At 40.5% G+C, this 19,395-nt stretch overlaps 1 protein-coding gene across 3 annotated transcripts in view; it reads right to left on the bottom strand.

Moving 5' to 3' along the window:
• Nucleotides 1–10,811, bottom strand: part of gabra6b (gamma-aminobutyric acid type A receptor subunit alpha6b) — a 37,340-nt gene extending 26,529 nt beyond the window's left edge. For 2 of the 3 annotated variants that reach the window (XR_002954695.2, XM_024432235.2), the window contains exons 1-9: nt 10,578–10,811; nt 10,308–10,438; nt 9,756–9,823; nt 8,199–8,419; nt 7,837–7,919; nt 7,596–7,739; nt 7,068–7,220; nt 1,978–2,231; nt 188–441 (exon numbers count right to left, since the gene is read on the bottom strand). Coding sequence is in view for 2 of the 3 variants with exons in the window: in XM_024432235.2 (XP_024288003.1) it covers nt 188–441; nt 1,978–2,231; nt 7,068–7,220; nt 7,596–7,739; nt 7,837–7,919; nt 8,199–8,419; nt 9,756–9,823; nt 10,308–10,438; nt 10,578–10,612 (1,343 nt within the window). In the remaining variant the exon portion in view is untranslated. The remainder of the gene's footprint in view (nt 1–187; nt 442–1,977; nt 2,232–7,067; nt 7,221–7,595; nt 7,740–7,836; nt 7,920–8,198; nt 8,420–9,755; nt 9,824–10,307; nt 10,439–10,577) is intronic. The other variant, XM_024432236.2, reaches the window with a different exon arrangement.
• Nucleotides 10,812–19,395: the final 8,584 nt, after the last annotated feature.

Raw genomic sequence — 19,395 nt, 5'->3', positions numbered from 1 at the left:
CAGAACAGCTAATATGACTAGCTACTGGTCATCCTGCTATAATAGATTCTACTGTACTTCTTCCATCAAATTGGCCTACCTGAACATACCATCTACATGAAATTGCTCCACACTGTCTTTGTCCCCCGTCATTTGCAGCAAGCTTCCAAACATTTACAGTAGCCACTAGAAAACGTATCGCCTCTACCTTGTCATCTCCATGGTGTCCTTGGTAAGATAGACGATCCAGTAGACTAGGTTGAAGGCCCCGAACGACAGAGGGAAGAGGATGCGTGAGTACTTGTCTATGATGCTGGTGCCTGTCAGTAAGTTGTTGGACGGCACGGCTGAGCCTTGCTGGAGGAAGGTCTGGGCATTCACTGGAGGGTTAGGGAACACCTCCGCTGGCCTCTCAAAGTGAGTCGTAGAGTTCATCCTCTTCTTCAGCATACTGCTGGCGTCCTGTACGTCACACAAACACAAAGGTGGGTGGAAGGGGTGAGTGAAAGAATAGGTCTGCACAGTAAATCTATGACCAGCACATCAGTAAGTCATCGGCAAGTAAGATTAAAATAGGAAATCAATTGTTTTTTGTTGTTGTTGGCATAACGCAGTTTTAATTGAATCCATTTCCTATAGCAACACGGCAGTGTATGCCATGTGCACAAAGTCATAAAAGATATTGTCATTGATTCATTCATCAATACAACATTTGGTATTTAATAGTATTTGGCTACTGTGGTGCTGCAGAGTGAATGGAGCAGGGACTGAGGCACAGTTGGGCGGTGTGGAGTGGGGAGCAAGGACTGAGGCAGGGTTGTGAGGGGTGGTGTGGGGTAGAGTGGGGGCTCTGGCACGGGTTTAACTGGCTTCCATCACAGAGCAGGTTGGAGCTGCAAATGTCAGCTGCTGGATGCTGTGCGAGTCCAACGGAGGTGAGAAATCAGGCAGGGATCATGCAGCTCAAACTGCTTTAATATTGCAGCTATTTCTGAAATGACAACAGGCTTGAATTCTCTGCTGGCTCTCAGGCTCAAATCCCACAATGATCAGAGCAAATTCTTATACAGTAGATATACTATATAACATTGTTTTGCATACTGAATTAATATCGCTAGAGCTTGACAGAAGACCTCATGAAATGTAAATACTGCGTGACATTGTCTTGTTTTCATGGGATGAAAAATGCAGGATTAATAGTGCAACATAATACACAGCTTATTCTATCAATTTGGCTTGTGTGGAAGTCATCACAAGTGTCCTGTCTTTAATCCAATTTCACCAATCAGGTGAACAAATGGAGTGTTAGCATGCTGACACACATCTAAATCAGTGTATAATATAAACATTCCTTAGTGTTCAGCTAAGGAAGAGCTGGTAGACTCAGTCAATATCTTATCCAGTCAAAAACCAGTCAACATCTTATCCAGTCAATAAACAGTCAATATCGTATCCAGTCAAAAACCAGTCAACATCTTATCCAGTCAACAACCAGTAAACCAGTCAACATCTTATCCAGTCAATAAACAGTCAACATCTTATCCAGGTCATTTAGATTTGGCTGCCTTTTAGAATCATTTAAAGAGATAGCAATTCAAAATGGTGACAGATGGTCCAATAGAGCTCCTCTCAGTTTGACTATTTAGTCATTTTGTTATGTGAGAAACCTACATGTAGGCCTTCATGTATTTGGTGCAGTCACCTAATAATAGTATCTCTCCCACAGAAGCACAAAGCATTGGGCTTGCCTTTCCCCTCCAGCATGAAGGTTTCTTGTGAGCCTGTAATGATCTGCCTGGATATTCCCTTCATCTATCCCTCTTACATAATCTGCAGCAACCGCGTTCATGAAGCCACTGGCTGTCTCTTCTCGTCAAACGCTCTTGTTATCATAGACTAGGAGCGGGGGTTGAGAGGGACATAGAGAATGGGAGGAAAGGGAAAGGAAGGGAGGAGTGTAAAACGAGGAGGGAAGGAGGGAGAAGGGGGGTGGATTACCGAAGAGGACTCCCCGTCACTCCTCCCGGCCTCTGCAGCCTCCTGGGCTGCCTTGATGGCGGCCACCTTGCGGAGCTCCCGGTTGGCCTGCAGCGTGGAGAAGTAGTTGACTGCTGCAAACTCGATGAGGGCTGAGAAAACGAAGGCGAAACATACGGCAATAAACCAGTCCATGGCCGTGGCGTAGGAAACTTTGGGCAGAGAGTGGCGGGCGCTGATGCTGAGTGTGGTCATGGTTAGCACAGTGGTAATGCCTGGGATACACAGGGCACATAGAGAGATTTTAGACAGAGATACTGACTGGATCGATGTCTATCTCCCAGAGCCCCAGGGTTGACTGGCTGGGCTTCCAGGGTACCAGGCCAATCATCTTGTTGAGTGGTGATTTCAGGGCAAGGAGTGGAGTGAAGGGGGTTGGAGGGTCTGACAAGCAACCATCCAGTGGTTTGCATTAAAGAAGTTTAATGTGAACACACATGAGCTTACATGCAATGAAATAGCTTAAGGGGAAATGGTTGTGTCTATTCAAGCATGTCATTTGGCCTGAATATGGTTCTTTCTATGAAACCAATAGATCAAATCTTATCATATATTTTCAGAGAATGAAATTGTTTCTGCCGTAATTCTCATGACACTGATCTAACATTACTGAACATTTTGAGCAAAAATAGTGTCTCGAGTTCATCAGATTAGGCTGTCTCGTTAATAATAACTGAAGATACTGTAACTTCATCAATAGCAACCTACAAAATGAAGATTAGCGTTGCATTACAGTGCTTAAAATCCTCAGAGCCCATTCATAATTTAGATGGTAATTGATGCCCTACATCGCCAGAGGGTGAATTTGTGGGCATGATGTTTAATCTCTAGCCTCATTTTCACACAAGTTCACACTACTCAACCACGAACCTTGCTCCTACATTCAGAAATGCATTTGTGTCCAAATTCAATGCTAAACAGTGCACTTAGTCTTTACTGTCCTTTGGATGGAGGGTCACAATTGTGCGCATTGGTATCTGAGACGTAGACATTATATATGTTGATTATAATGTCTATGTCTCAGATACCAATGTGCTCTGGTATTATTGATAAGTAATGATACCTGTAGCACTAAGAAATATTCAGCTTGGAGACTTGAGTAAACAAGTGGCCAGCGAAATGTAAAAAAGTCCAATCTTTCTTACTCTAAGAAAATCAATAGTTCACCCATTATGTCAAATGTATTCACTTCACCAATAGCGAGTCATACAAGATAACAAATTCACCAACGGTAGGGTTTTCAAAGTAACACTGTGTACTCTCAGCATGATCTATTGATCCTGAGAGGCAGCAACCAAAAACATGGCTTAGTTTACTCACCCACAGCTTAGCCTTAACATCATTGCGTGCAAACACAGGAGTGGTAGGGCCTGTGGTAATACAGTATGTTCCTACGGTAACAGCATGCCTAAATCAACTTTAAGTCAGGTCATTTAGGCATGCTCTTTGGAAACATGGTATCACAGGACTCGATTAGGGCACGCAACTATGGTAACACTAAGCTTAAGCTGAGGAAACTAAGCCATGTTTTTGGTTGCTGATTCTCACGATCAATAGATGACTTGCTATTTATCCATGTAAATGAGGTCAACTTTCATTTGGGTCAACTTGTAGCATTCCGGTTATGTCTTGGACGCAAATCCATTTCGAAATCACAGCAGGGTATTTCTTACGTCGCTCTAAAAGCAGAGGAGGGTTGGGGTGGATGAAGTTTGTCATACCAGCCACAGTGTTTACTGTTCATGGGATGGCCTGTTTTTAGTGATGATGATGATGATAGTTCCAGAGCAGCACAACTTCCTTGGGTTAGAGTTAGACACATGGTGATCAATCGGATGCGGGTTGGAATGAGATGCCGGGATAGTGTAGTTTCATCTCAGGGAGACAATGGATGACTGAGCTGCAAAGCAGGCCTGGAGGAGCAGGAGAGAAATGATGATGAGAAGGATGGGACACAGATGAATTGATGAAGGCTTACATGGAACAAGTTTACCAGGGAAAAGGAGCAATAGCAGTCCCAATCCTGGATAATGAAGAGAGTGTAGAAAGGCTGTCCTGTCCACAGATTATATGAAGCAATTTACTGTGCTATACAGTACGCATAAATGTCTTCTGAAATACTTTCTACTGGTATTGGATAAGGTTCATTGGAATGCCAAGTGACTTCACCGACAGGACTATCTAGACTTGCAGGAATTCACACTCTTGTCTCCTCATAACATTGGGAAGAGACTGAACATATTCATAGACTACCAAAGTTTTAATGAACTACTTAACCTGTATATCAAAATAAATTGATTGCGAATTTCAATCTGTACAACCTTTGTCAGAATGGAGTTGCTTATTTCTAGTGGTTCACTGCAAGTTATGTTTCAAGGGAATACAAATAAGTTGCCATTGATTGAGAGTGTTAAATAATATTATGGCCAGGCACCTCATCTGAGGAAGGGCTACTATGGAAATGGATTGGCTGCATTTATTTCTATTCACAAATTGGATCTTGTTGACAATAACAACAACAATAGCAACAAACAGGCAAAGCAGTTGTGCCTCAATCCGTTGCATTTAACGTGGCAACAGAGAGCTGAGCAAGGAATAACACTGTGGAGATTCACAAATACAAACAGATACGTGGATACAATATGTGTCCATGGTAATAAATCTCATCACATTTATTCAAAGTGAGTTTGAATCGCTGGCCTCACACTATCGAGGCCCTTACAAGTCATTATTAATTCACATAAGGGACATGCTCTATACTGGTCCATTAACAGGGTACAGCTATAATTTAGCAGAGATTGTTTTCATTAAGCTAAAACTGTCAACAACAAAAAAAGGTCCATTGGCCACTGCCCTGCTATGCTCTTAACAATGACATATTTACACAGTTCATTTGCTCGGGGGGACATGTAGAGAGCATTTAAGTGGATGTAATCATGTTTCACTGCATTTAAGCACTGCTTCAGAACTGAAAGCCAGTACAGAACTCTTGATAAAGTTAGCTATAGTACCAACTCTCTATAAAAAAAACACCAATGGCCAACACTGCCTGTCAACCTCATACACTTGGTAATGATCACCCTGAGGAAGAGGGATATGGGAGAAATCGTGTCAGGAAAAAAAAAGCTGAGGAGGCCAGAGAAAGAGAGAGAGAGGGAAGAAGAGGAGGAGGAAGAAAATGAAGGAGAAAGACAGGAGAAAGAAATGAGGAGCCTGAGGCATCTGTGCGCTTTTAAAGGCTAAAAGCAAGGTACAAATTAGGCCCACTCAATTAAGTCTGTGAGACTTCAGCTCGGGGGACTTTCAGCTCTTCCAGAGTCACAACAACAATGGCTTGTGTGCTTTAGTCCTGATGGAGTGCTTCTGCATAGCTCTCTATCTCTCTCTTTCTCCTTCTGCACCTGTCAGTGCATTACTACAACCTATTTAGCTACTGCACTCACACAAAAATGCTGGGTTTAAAACAACCCTATTTTGGTTATTTGGTAACCCAGCGCTGAGTAAATATTGGACAGAACACACGTTGGGTTATTGTAACCCAGCCATTCGGGTTGTTTGGATTACCCAACATGGGTTAATTTAAGCATAATTTGGGTTTTTATTCACTTTCATGCTGGGTTGACCCAGCAGCTGGGTCTTTTTAATGTAATCCATAGGGTCTTAAGGAACACTTGTGTAAACCTCATTAAAGCTACAAATGTGTCAGTGTTCAACCTTAACATTTGATGACAACAAAAACAGAACAGATGAACCGGAATGACATTTACTCTCACGGGTAGCCCAAAATAAATTCCTGAAAGTCACACCACTGCTAAGCCACACCTCCAGTCTTCTGATCTGACCCACTGGGTCATATCTCAATACCACATATTATCAACAACCCAACCTTGCTCTTTTTATAGAAAACAACCCAACTAAGTGACCCAATACCTGCAACCCAGCAGTTGGGTCATCCAAACAACCCAGCATTTTCTTTTGTGTGGCTTCTCGCTGTGCCCCATATTACGGTTGTCATGTTGTCGTGTCACCAAAGCATTCAAATACATTGGATTTACAGAAGCAATTTACAGTCTCTTAATCGTAGCATTTTGGAACGCAAAAACAAACAGTGTAAACCGTGAAGATAAAGCCTGTCATTCTTGGGTTTGGGGAAAATCCAATATGTTTATGCAACAGCATCCTAAAGGACACACCATGTTCACACTAAAAACACTCCAATATCTTCACAGCGCTCCCCCGCAACTGTGTGAAATGAAAGCAGTGGGATGTGGGAGGTTAATGACTTTCCGCATATGTGTGTTTCACGTGGGGCCCAACTTGAACATGTACTAATGATTGGTATCTTTTCACTTCTGTGTGGGATTTTCAAAAATGCTGACGAGCTTCCAAAGAGAGCTATAATCTACAAAGGCCAGTAGCCACTACTCCTTGCTCGCGAAAACGTAACTGAGGAAATTCAAATTGAAAATCGAAAGGATGGCAAATTAAACTTAGGAGCTCCATGCTTCCGAGGCTAGAGGCTGAAACAAGTGTCGCATGATGTAATGGGAACAAGCGGAATCTGCAAGTCCTCGGAACGAGTCCAAGTAAACAGCATCACCCCCCCCAACCCTCTCGGTATGACTGATTTCAAAGTAGGAGTTATTTACTATTAATTCGGCTCCACCACTTTGGAGGAAATAAATATAATGAGGTAGAAGGTCTGAGAGCTACCATGTGACTGTGCTGCCTTTTATCTCTAGCACCACTCCACTAAGTGAAGCACTCCATAGAATGCAGACCATTACCAAGTTCTGCCAAGAAAGAACATTAAAATACTATATCCTCACCTAATCTACATAAAAGGATACGGAATGGATCATGTAATGAGTGGTGAATGGGTATAATCCACCTTTGTTCTTTTGTTATGTTAAAGTGGCTCTGTTGTGTCACTCCAAAGGAACTCCAACTTACAATGGGACCTTCAGGGGTAACCTTGCAACATGTAAGCATGGTGGCCAACCCAGTGAGGACATGGAGGGAGTAAAGGTGGAGATCAGGAGGAGGCCTACCAAATACAGTTCGAGCAGGAACAGATTCCTTATTGATCCAAAAAGAGACCTGAGCCAGGATCACCGTCATGATACAGGGAATGTATGTCTGAATCAAGAAGAAGCCCATCTTCCTTTGAAGGTGGAAGTGAACAGTCATGATTACATATTCACCTGTCAGGAAACAAATGGAATTCATGTCTGTGGCGCAGAGTTTCTAACAGGCAACATTGTTAAATCAGAAATTCACTGGGCACAATACTGATTTGTGTTACAGACAACAGATCAGACAGTGAGCATCACGGGGGGAGACATCATGCATGCAGTACGTGCATACAGTAGCACCTGTCAAATACCCCACATTGAATGTGTACCAAAAAAAGCAAAGATTCAGATGAAAATTCCATTTAGAATGTACTAATGTCTTTAGATTGGAATCCTGCAAAGCCATATGCATACAGGATGCATACAGTTAGTTAGCTTAGTTAGCTTTTTAGGCCTATTTCTGTAAGCATTACTTAAGCATAGAGTGAATGAACACATTCTTACCTGTGTTGGATTTTAACCTCTCACTGGACACTGTCTGTCCTATTAGATCATACTGTAGCAAGCTGGAGGACTCCTCTGGTACTTCCACAGAGAACAGTGGTCCTTTTTTCCATGTGTACACAATTTCACTCATGGGGTAGGCATCTGGACAGCAGAAATAAACGATTCTGTAGTCAGTATGTGATCACCAGCTCTTCTGGTGGAACCATCTGTCTGACTAAGGGTTATCAAGACAACTCACAACTACCAAACTTGAGAGGACAGGCATGGCCGTCCATGGGGAAGTTCATCAGTCGCATGGGACACTCGGCATTTATAGTCAATCTGCAATGGAATGGCAAAGAGTATTGGACACACTGTATGTACAGTAGTAACGCTCACCTATGATCATATATAACTAAATCACACCAGCATACAGTGGGGTAGTACCATATTTTCAAAACAAAGCAATACTCATAGAAATGCGCCTGGTTAAGTATGCGTATATTGCACAGACAGCTCAACCATACACATGTGTTCTAATGAGACTCAGATTGTCCAGTAGAACACAGAGTACTACGTAGGTCTATCCTGGACCTGGATGGCTGTGTGACTCATTAGTACCTCATGGTGTAGAGGATAGTTCCGTTCTGCATGATGCGGAACAGCTTGTTGGGAGTGGTCATGTTGTGAGAGATGGACCTCTTGCCATTCCGGAAGAATGTGTCTGGCGTCCAGATCTTGCTGACCATGAGGTTGTTGAGCCGCAGAATCTCGATGGGGCCCTCGAATTTCAACCTCTCGTCAATCCACGTTTGACGGAAAAATACGTCCATGGTGTACTCCTACAACATGGTGGTTTGGAAATCAAATCAGCAATCAATTCGTATGCAAGTGAGGGCATATACTGTACAGTACGTACAGCATATCAGTGACCTCATTTGATTTTTTAGCAAATTGCCAGTAATAAGTCAACTTATTTCATTTATGCAAATGAGGAGTATATTTTTCACATTTGTGTTTTTTTTCTCCAGAAATGATTGCTTATGGATACCTTCGTGTGTTTAAATATGACTGTTCTCAGATTTTTAATTCATAGATTTGAGGTGTGCATTAAAATTTGCATTTTTTGCAAACGCTATATATCCATTGTTTAGCTGGAATGGGATGTTCATATACAGCATATTTGACTGTGATATGTATTCACCTACAGTATCTATTTTAAGATGAATGGACTAGTCACTTTTATAAGAGCATCTGCTAAATTACTAAAATGTCATATGTAACTGTTTTACATACAGATCTCATATTACAGCATTGATTCATTTTATATAAATCTATGATTTGTACAGTTCTTTATTCAAAATGTAGTTGTTTGTTACATTTGACCGTGTAAAACCTAGCAGTACTACTTATTTATCTGAGAGTGAGGCAGATATCTATAGCGTTTTGCAAAAAACTACGATTATTTGTCTCTGAAATGAAACCATCAAGTGATAGATTTTAAACAAATACATGTCTGTCATTGAACAACCCCATGCCATGATTAGATAGTGGAAAAACAAAAAACAATCTCTTTCATAAGTTCATTAAACAATAAAAGTTAATTTACCAACATTTCAGAAAATGGATATATAGTGTTTTGGTGGAAAAAAAGAGTCATATTGTAAAGTATCCCCTCTGTGTTGTTTGTGATCTGTTTAATTACTGTGCATATCCATATTTCTCAACTCCTCTACATGAAAACAAATGACTGAAGATCCAAACGGTAACCATGGATATGGCTTTTTCAATCCGGGAATGCTTTTTGACAAAATGGATGGCTTTACTGCTTTGAAGGGTCTTATCTATACTGCCTGTAGGATGGCTACTAATGTATCACATGGTATAGTGGGTAAAGGAAATAAAACGATCAGCAGGCTCGGGACCCTCACTGGCAGAGATTGTCAACCAGATTAAAATCCCTAAGCTGCACTAATGACATTCTGCCCAAATGCCAGAATAATATGGCTGGTAGGAACATGACTTGAGACTGTGGAGGGACATTCTAGGACTGAGAGCAACAAGCAATTATCTGTCTGCAATAACACAAGTGTGTATTAAAATATCCATAAATTGCCATTACTCTGGAGTCTTGTGTTATAGAAATGGACTGGATAAAGTAGTACTGCGGCCACATACCATCTCAACATCTGACACTGGACCAAAGCTGGTTACAAAGATGTCTGTTTTGACTTCGGTAACTGGACCTACAAAGATAAGTGTTGGTTTGGCATAAGACAAAGCCAAATAAACATAACTCTTCAATCTAAAAACAAAAGGAAGCATGTAAAATCTAAAAACAAAAGGAAGCATGTAAGATATCGACAAGATAAAAACGCTGTTATTGTTAATGATATCCCATTGCCAGTTTACATTTACTAGACCTGTGGAAGTGTTCGATATCTCACAAGTCAGCACAATAACATCCCTTAGTAGGATTGGCCCTATGTGAGAAAGACACCCTAAGTGGGTAAATAAATTGTCTGGACACTCGAGGGCACACATTTGAGTTATAGTAAGTGCACCAAAAGCAGCTTGCAACGATCGGATAGTGACCAACAATTAGGGTATATCCAGAACATAAGTGCCTCAGCACAGTGGAAAGTACAACTTTATCTACTGAGTGAGAAGACTGGAATTTAACACCTTTAAAAACAACCTGTTAGAATTCTAAAATATGCATTACTGTACCTCCAAATCCAGGTCGCAGTCTGTTGTCATATCCATCTAGTAATCTATCCAATATACGTGTAATGTTATCCAAATAGATATTCCCATCCATCTCGGTCGATTTCGGATTATTTCCCCAAACATTGCTCACACTGTAAACAAAGTACATCTTCATTATCTGTCGCCTTATTCTACTCGGTGCAACTTGTTACTGCATCAAAGTTGCATAATTTACATCGATCAACATCCTAACATGCGTAAAGTCGGAGAAGAATAGTTACTTGTACTCACCAGGACAGGAAAAAGAAAGTGAAAACGAAAGCCATGCCTCATAAACACTTCACAGCCTAAAAGCCCTGGTCAACTGTTATAATTTGCATATTCCATCATTTAAAACCATTATAAAACACCGATCACACGGCTTAGTGTAAAAAGCGAGGGCATTTGCGCCAGTCCTGCTCTTCTTCTCCAGTGCGGTTGCGCCTCATCTGACTCGCTCAGTTGAAAAACTAAAGAGTTTTAAGAGACTGAAGAGCAGGGACGGAGGGCATTGAAAATAATCGAATAAGGCATTATGGGACATTAGAAGGAAGAAATCAACTGATAGTTTTGGCGGGGAATTAGCAAGGACCGGTTTGGAGATTTGGAAATGGCTCAAATGTCCTGCTGCAAGAGATTACACCAGAGATGGTTTAAATGTTTGTGGTGGAGAGCATTCTACAGATGTTAATTCATAACAAAGTTGAGGAGATAAAGCATCAATACTCATTGCCTGTTGACCTTGGACATTTCAAACAGCTTTTCAGTCTGTTTATGCTTGATCAAATCTTCTGCATGTCAGCATGTGTTAACAAATACAAATAAAGCAGAAAAGCCTAGGATGGTGGTGGTGGTGGTGGCAAGGCAGGAGTAGGAGTAGGAGGTTTGCTGGCTCACTCAACTCTCGCTCACCTGGAGTGACATTGTCCAAATTTCAAATTTGACTGTTACAAAAAAAAGTATTACTTGTGTTATACCACTTAGATAGAATCATAGTTGTATGGACACATTTATTCTGACCAGTACAGTAACAACGGATCTAATTTCAAATAGGAAATAGGGGAATATTTCATACAGCGCAAAGACACATGTGAGAGAAAAGTGCTTTTTGCAGAGTCAAATATTATATGCTATTTAGTTCAAATAAGTTCTCTGCCACAAATCTCTACTTTGATTTTCTGTTAATATTTGATTCATATTTTGTGCTTATCCTCTACTGTGTTAGTCAGTACAAAACATGGCAGACCACTTTTAATTGTAACTTTTACATATCCTTTAAATGAAGGGTATAACATATTCACCATATTTATAATTTATCTAACAGAGATATGTGTTTTCTAAAAAAAAAAAGCATGAAAAGTGTTATAAATGATTTATGCAATGATATACCACAAACATAGTGTTATTGTACTCAATATGTACGTTATATAATGTTATAAATGCACTTTGAACAGTGTACACCCACCTCATCTCCTTCAAGATGTGGTGCAGTGGGTAATGCTCTGTCTACATTTTAGAAAATGTGTTAAATGTAGGCGGTCAAGGGAATAGTCATGAAAATATACACTGAGTGTACAAAACATTAGGAACATCTTCCTAATATTGAGTTGCACCGCCCTTTGCCCTCAGAACAGCCTCAATTTGTCGGGGTATGGACTACAAGGTGTCAAAAGCGTTACACAGGGATGCTGGCCCATGTTGACTCCAATGATTCCCACAGTTGTGTCAAGTTGGCTGGATGTCCTTTGGGTGGTGGACCATTCTTGAAGCACATGAGAAACTGTAAAGCATGAAAACCCAGCAGTGTTGCAATTCTTTACACACTCAAACTATTGCGCCTGGCACCTACCACCATACCCTGTTCAAAGGCACTTAAATCTTTGTCATGGCCATTCACATTCTGAAATGCACACATGCACAATCCATATCTCTATTGTCTCAAGACTAAACAATCCTTCTTTAACTTGTCTCCTCCCCTTCATCTACACTGATTGAAGTGAATTTAACAGGTGACATCAATAAGGGATCATACACAGCTTCACCAGGATTCATTCGATGTCATGGAAAGAGCAGGTGTTCCTAATGTTTTGTACACCACGGGCTAACACAGTGTTGTGGCCTACAGGAGACCTGAGTTTGACCCTAGGAAGGTCACATGGTCAGCCCTGGTGATAGCAGCAGAAGCACTGATAGCGATGGTAGTGATAATGATTGCGGTTCTGTGTAGCTCAGTTGTTAGAGCATGATGCTTCCAATGTCAAGGTTGTGGGTTTGTGTCCCATAGAGGGCTGGCAGTAGGAAAGATTATGCACTCACTACTGTAAATTGCTCTGGATGACAACATCTGTAAAAAAAAAGATGGTAGCAAGGGCAGTGGTTGAATTAACATTATAGTAAACATTACTGTGTAATATGATTCATTTAGCATTAATGGAAGCCATGCTCTGAGCCAAGATGCCCTTTAGGAAGGGAGCTTATTTCAGATTTCACTGGTGTGAATCTGCTTGGCATGCTATGTAATGCCACCATTGAAATGACACAGGGCCATTACCCTAATCCACCTCCATGGCAGTGAGGTTTAAGCACCGTGCAATGGGCACAGCATTATTCATCACATGAGCCGTGCCATCCATTATGGAAATAGGGGTCCGTTCAGAAGGCAATACAGCAGGGGCTTCAACCACAGATCATTAAGAAGAGGTAGAACCATGACCATCACATCTCTGTTGAAGCGGCCGAGGTGTGCTCCCTGACTGACACACACACACACAAATCCATGATGGTGTCCCAGAGTGCACTGATGCAGAGATAGATATGGTGATTTTTAAGCTTTGCTGTTCTTTGGAGCATCATCTATGTCATAAAGTGCCAAATGGTCAAAGATAGTGCCGCTGAAAGGCATTTTGGCCCACAAGTGGAGCCTAATTGCTAATTGTCCAGGTACAACATATCCAACTCTGGGAAGCATTCATTCTGGTTCATTACATTCAATATGCAGTGTTTGAATTAAAGGTATCTCTGGATCGTTGAACAGATCACTTGAATCTTAAGAGTTGAACTGCGTACATGTTAATAATGATAATAATGGATTACATTAACATTGTGCATTATACAGCTCTCAAAGCACTTCATATTGCACAGGGGTAACTTGAGGGCTAACTACACTCACCACCAATGTTTATTTCTGCACTTTAGACATTTTGAGCCAGGATATGACACACATCAACAGGGAGGGTTTTCCATTCCATTTTTTAAGATACAAATATTTTACATGACTTGTGTCATAACTGAGTCACTCCAGAGATGACAAACTAAACTTGATTAAGCCTCTGACGACGTCTGAGTGTTCGCAAATAACTCTTCATTTTCAAGTATTATAATTCAATCAAGCAGCTTTCTCAGTGCCTTGCAGTTATTTGCTTCACATAAACCTTTTTCTAACTCTCTGACCTTTGTAAAAGAGACCTTTACCAAATTGCCTGGGAAAATAGAACATTTGGTACTTTGTTTTGGTCAGTATAACAACTTCTGGGCATACTCAGCATCTCCAGCAGAAAAAAGCACATATTATTTATGCAATTAAATGTTATTGTTCATAATTGTGCATTGACATGGAATGAAGAAAAGTTAACTTTATTCACGCCACCAACTTTAGTAGTGTACATTTCAACAGCATGGACAGCAACACAACTCCCAATAGACCCTTATAAGGCAACCAACTGCAATTGAAACTTCAGCTCTATGGACAGTGGCATAATCCTACCAGACCTAGGTAAGGCGGTCTTAAAACTTCAGCACCATGGACAGCAGCAGAAGGTTAGCTAATGCTGTGGTGTACTAAGCGGCAGTCAAAGCATTTCATGATAAAAAAAAGCTAGTAAAAGATCAGGCTGAGGAGCAGGCCCTCCTCCACTAAAATACAGACACCAGCTTGTGACCCAGTGAATGTCCTATTTTACAGCCAGCTGATCTGGGACATGTTGTTGTCATTAAGTGTCAGTCTCTTTCAATACTAATTATATCCCCTGTTTACTGCATAACCTCTTTAATTATTAACATCAACTCTGGGTAAACACCAGATTACATCCTTTCTCTAATTCGATGAGATCAATGTCTACTTTTAATCCAAGTTTGTATTCAATGACATATTATTCCAAATGTATAAAGTAAATGTGTTTAATACTGCAATAAGCAATTCTGTAGTGCTGTGTTATATTTAACATACCGCCAACAGTGGATGTGGCAATTCTGCTTTATTATACAGTATCTATGGTAACGGCTCGCTGTTACAAAAAAAGAAACTCAGTGAGTCAAGTCAAAGTCAGAGAGCCTGCAGAGGTGGTGTGGGTGGGCAGTGGTTGCTCTGAGGTAAGCCTAGCAGGGCTCTTCTGTGAGGGGGCAGAGATGGGGGCAAAAGAGGGGACATAGGAGGAGTGAGGAGCAGATGTTGACATGAAGGTCTCACGTGGGAGGTCTGCTGGTGGAAGAGCTCCAGTTACTCCGTTGGAATCTCCATATTTGAAGCCAAGACACCAAAAGGCACTGTTTGGCAAGGTCGCTCGGATATTCTTCCCAACTGTGGCTGAAAGCTGACACTCACCCCAAGACACTCACCCCGGATTTGGCGATGGTGTCCATTGTCATGTCGTGTAAAGGGCGTTGTGACCTTGAGAAACAGCAGGTGGCGCCTCCTCCTGTTGGTGGCAGTTAATGAGGCATAGAGGATGGCTGATGGTCTCTGTTTTTACTGGTTATCTACAGTTTCAAAACGTAGCTCACTCCTGGCATTGGCAAGGAAACCGTTGATAGTCATAGCCAAAGCAACCTGGTGTCACAGTGTGGGGAAACCACATGTCTGCTGAAGAACATAAACAAATGTAAAGATTGGCGTTATAATTTCCATTTTGGAGAAGCTATGACGTATTGTATGTACATTATAGATATCAAAAACTTTTGACGTCAATAACTTAAGTTCTTCAAATGGTTTCACAACAACTTTAGAAACAGCACGTAAATGTATATACAGTATATGCTACTCTATGCCGTGTATCTTTTGGCATGAGAAACAGTTCTGAGAAACATCAAGTTCATGTTGAAATACAGCTTGCTTTGGAAATCCGACTTTGTTCAATGAGTCAGCTATGATCGGTCCTTCGAGTACCAGATGTCCTTTTTGAGTTTTTATGCTTTGATTATCTGTTTTAATTGGCAAAGCTCTTTGATTTCATCACTATAAGACTCCTTTGACGAAACATCTTGTCAAGAGAGGCATCATTAAAATGTACCTTTTAGGGCCGTTTAATTGTGATCCTCCATTTAACCTTTTACTTCAAAGGGCTAAATCAAGGTCACACAGAGTGATTCTTGGTAGTCTTAAACGAATATAATTTGAAACAAAAGTATATACCTCACACACATGGTTATGGACAACAACAAAAAAGAAAACCCCTGTCCCATGTCAGATATAGAGTTGAAATGTATTCCATTTTGAGATTGCCTCCCAATATTACACTTTATATACACACCACAGACGACTGAAATATAACAAAAAGTGTTTGACATAGAAACAACCCAATTGTCATCAGAAAATATATAGATATAATATATCTATACACACACATGTGTATATATATATATTCATTTTGAATTTCAGAAAAATATTAATAACATTACACCCAAGTAGCCAAAGGGGGCGTTTTTGGTCCTTGACGGCAAGAAAGGGCTACTCAACACTGTAAGTGCAGTCATCATTTCACTGCATGTTAAATACACAAAAACCGTTCATTGAGGTGGAAAACAATGTGATTGCAATTTTGATACATGACGCACTGTACGTACTACAGGTATATACACCAAACATCAAAATTATAATCCAAAAGATGGGTTTTTGAAAAACTATTCCTCAAAAGATATGAGTCCCATCTAGCTTCAATGTGCCACCCCGGCATCCTGCCACGTCGCCATCTCACTTTGGTACCTGGCCATGTCAGACGTCCACAGGGGGTCTATACACAGATCTGTGACCAGGTGCAAACTCCCCACATTAGGTTTATCAAAAATAATCCAGTCTGTCCACACATATGGATACTGCTTTCAATAATCATGTGATGATGTTGTTTTCATGTATTACACTTTATGTAGGCTACTGTGTGTGTGTGTGTGTGTGTGTGTGTGTGTGTGCGTGCGTGAATACACCCCTGGTTAGAATGAATAGCCTGCAAAGAATGCTATTGTAATTTTATAGCTAGCTAATAATTAAAAAGATTAAACCTATTGTGCTCCAATTTACAATAAGTTGCTTGCTCCTGAGTAGGTACATCATAATTACAAGTGTATCCTTTGCCACAGCAATGTACTTACATAACATTTGATTCAATATACAACACATGGAATTAACTTCAGCAAGTGGATCTGTAAACACACAGTCCATGTTCCATTGTGTAACAACCTATACTGATAAACAGTAATTAAATAGCAGTTCCTAAGAAATAATATTGTTGTAGTTAGGCAACACAGGCTAGGTATAGAGGCAACACAGGCTAGGTATAGAGGCAACACTATGTGTGTGTACATGGACACAATATGTGTGTGTGTTATGTGTGCGTGCGTACGTAGTGCATGTGTGTACGTGCGTGTAATTTTGCTTTGAGTACACTGAGGGATGCACTCAGTGTCCTGCCCAAGCTATTTCTCTATTATGCAGATGTTGAATCATAATTTGATCACCCTGTTGCAGGAGAACTTTCCTGCAATGCAGGAAATGGAAAACTTGTAGCGTATTTAGAGATTTAAAAAGGCTTCTGAAATTTGTAATTTACACTTAGACATTTTAAATGTGATTTTCACTTACAAAAAATGCATCAACACCTATAACAATGTCCATTAATAATAATTATAATCCACATAATAATTCCAATTTCCTGTTGCTGCAGGCTTATTTTCCAGCTGTACGGTAGCCAAAAACTGTCTCAAATGAAGATCCTACATCGGTATATGTTTCCTTTCATCTGAAACGTAATATTAAATCAGACACCAGAGACAACAAAAATAACATTGACTTCAGTAAGGAGATTGCAATACTTGTCAACACTGAAGTAAAAAGAAGAACTCCAACATCATGTAACTTTAGTATTTATCATTTTGAAATGAGTCCGGGAATGTGTCTGTACATTATTTTTTACGACTAATGTACAGCATTTCAGTATTCAGTATTTGAGCTTTGACCTTTCCAGTGTATTAGTTTAACCGGCAAACATAGCACATCACAGAGTGTGTACCATTGTGAGAGGTCTGCTAATGTTTACTTTCTTCCTCTTTTTCCTTGCTTGTGGTAACAGTGCGACCCAAAGTAGTGGCAGATGATACGCTGTGTTGTGCTATCTGTGTCCACAGGCTCTCTGCACAAACAGGCTAGACTGGCCTCTCTCTCCATCAATACCCTTCATGCCAGCAAACAAACCCTGTACTTAAACACAGCCAAAAACGCTATATTCCAATACATGGTGTGATGCAGTTTGACTGGACATGGGGGAGAAAATATGACTAGTGTTTGATTATGAAGAGTCAGTAACCTGTCAGTCACTTGTAAACCTATACTCTTCAGTCTTAGTGCTGAGAGGAAGTCTGTTTGACCTTGGAGAGGAAACACTCTCTGAACTCTCTGAAAGCAACATGATCAAGTGTTGAATACTAGAGCTGTTATTAAGAAGTGTAGAGCAAATTAACAATTATTAGAAGGGGTAGTGGCTGAGACAGGGGTTTATGTGCATTCATGATGGATAACAAACGACAGATGAGTGAATGAATTAACTAGTGACAATTTAACAAACCATTTTTATTGTATTGTGCGTGTGTGTTTTTATGTATCTGATGTAAACCATGATGGAAGCCAAATACACATGTCAGTTTTTTAGCAAATGGACAATAAAGCTTTTGAACTTGACCTTGTTGTTTATTTACAAGTTTGTCCACTGAGGCCTATGGTTTTAATGACAGATGTTCTGATGGTTATTAGTCTAACTGATGGCAGAGTTTCTCTCTCTCTCTCTACATGGTCTAATTACAATCTCAGAATAGCTGGGTTATTCAGCTACTTTCCAAAAACATAATATCATGCATAGCAAATCAAGTAACCAGGCTACAAGTAAACCGATATGAAACAAAATATACCCCAAGAGGGGACTTCAACATTCAATTGTCCAATAATGTCCACTAATATCATGTTGATGTAGGTCTACACATGTGGCAGCTAGTACAGTGCCTTGCGAAAGTATTCGGCCCCCTTGAACTTTGCGACCTTTTGCCACATTTCAGGCTTCAAACATAAAGATATAAAACTGTATTTTTTTGTGAAGAATCAACAACAAGTGGGACACAATCATGAAGTGGAACGACATTTATTGGATATTTCAAACTTTTTTAACAAATCAAAACTGAAAAATTCGGCGTGCAAAATTATTATGTGTATCTCAATGATACACATCTTAATTCTGGGTTGTTAAGGAATGACAGATGAGAGGGATGCTGATTAATTGTGACTTTTGTCCAGGGGTCTCGTGCGCTCTCTGCCCAGTGCCGTGCGCCATTGCATTTGTATTCCACCAACTCTTGTCCACTTTTACAAAGTGGCATATGTCAGTTTCAGGAGTGGGTAGCGCTTGATTTGAAATGTATAGCGTACTTGCTATTGTTCATGTATTCTATCGGCCTCGAGGCGCATTATTGACGCAAGAGCAACAGCGAGTGGTAATGAAACCAATTTGAACACGCCTTTGCAAGTTTGCGTCAAAAACCCGAACCAGTAGGAGAGGTGCAATGGGTGAAATTGATTGGGAAGTTGAGTCATGTCATAAAAACTTTGAGGAGCATCCCACCTTGAAAGAGAGCGAGAGCGCAAGCGAGCGAGCACATCCAGCCCAGCGCATGGGTAGCCCAATTTCTAATTCCAAACTGGCGTTGACTATTTCACGAATGCTCTGACATTATAGGTTTATATAGCCTATACATGTTGTGTTCGAATGATTTCAATCTAGGCCTACATATTCTGTATATTGATCAATTCCAAAGGAAC

Source organism: Oncorhynchus tshawytscha, linkage group LG09 (assembly GCF_018296145.1).
Source record: "Oncorhynchus tshawytscha isolate Ot180627B linkage group LG09, Otsh_v2.0, whole genome shotgun sequence".
In the NCBI taxonomy this organism is placed as follows: Eukaryota; Metazoa; Chordata; class Actinopteri; order Salmoniformes; family Salmonidae; genus Oncorhynchus; species Oncorhynchus tshawytscha.
This window is presented reverse-complemented; position numbering and strand designations above follow the sequence as displayed.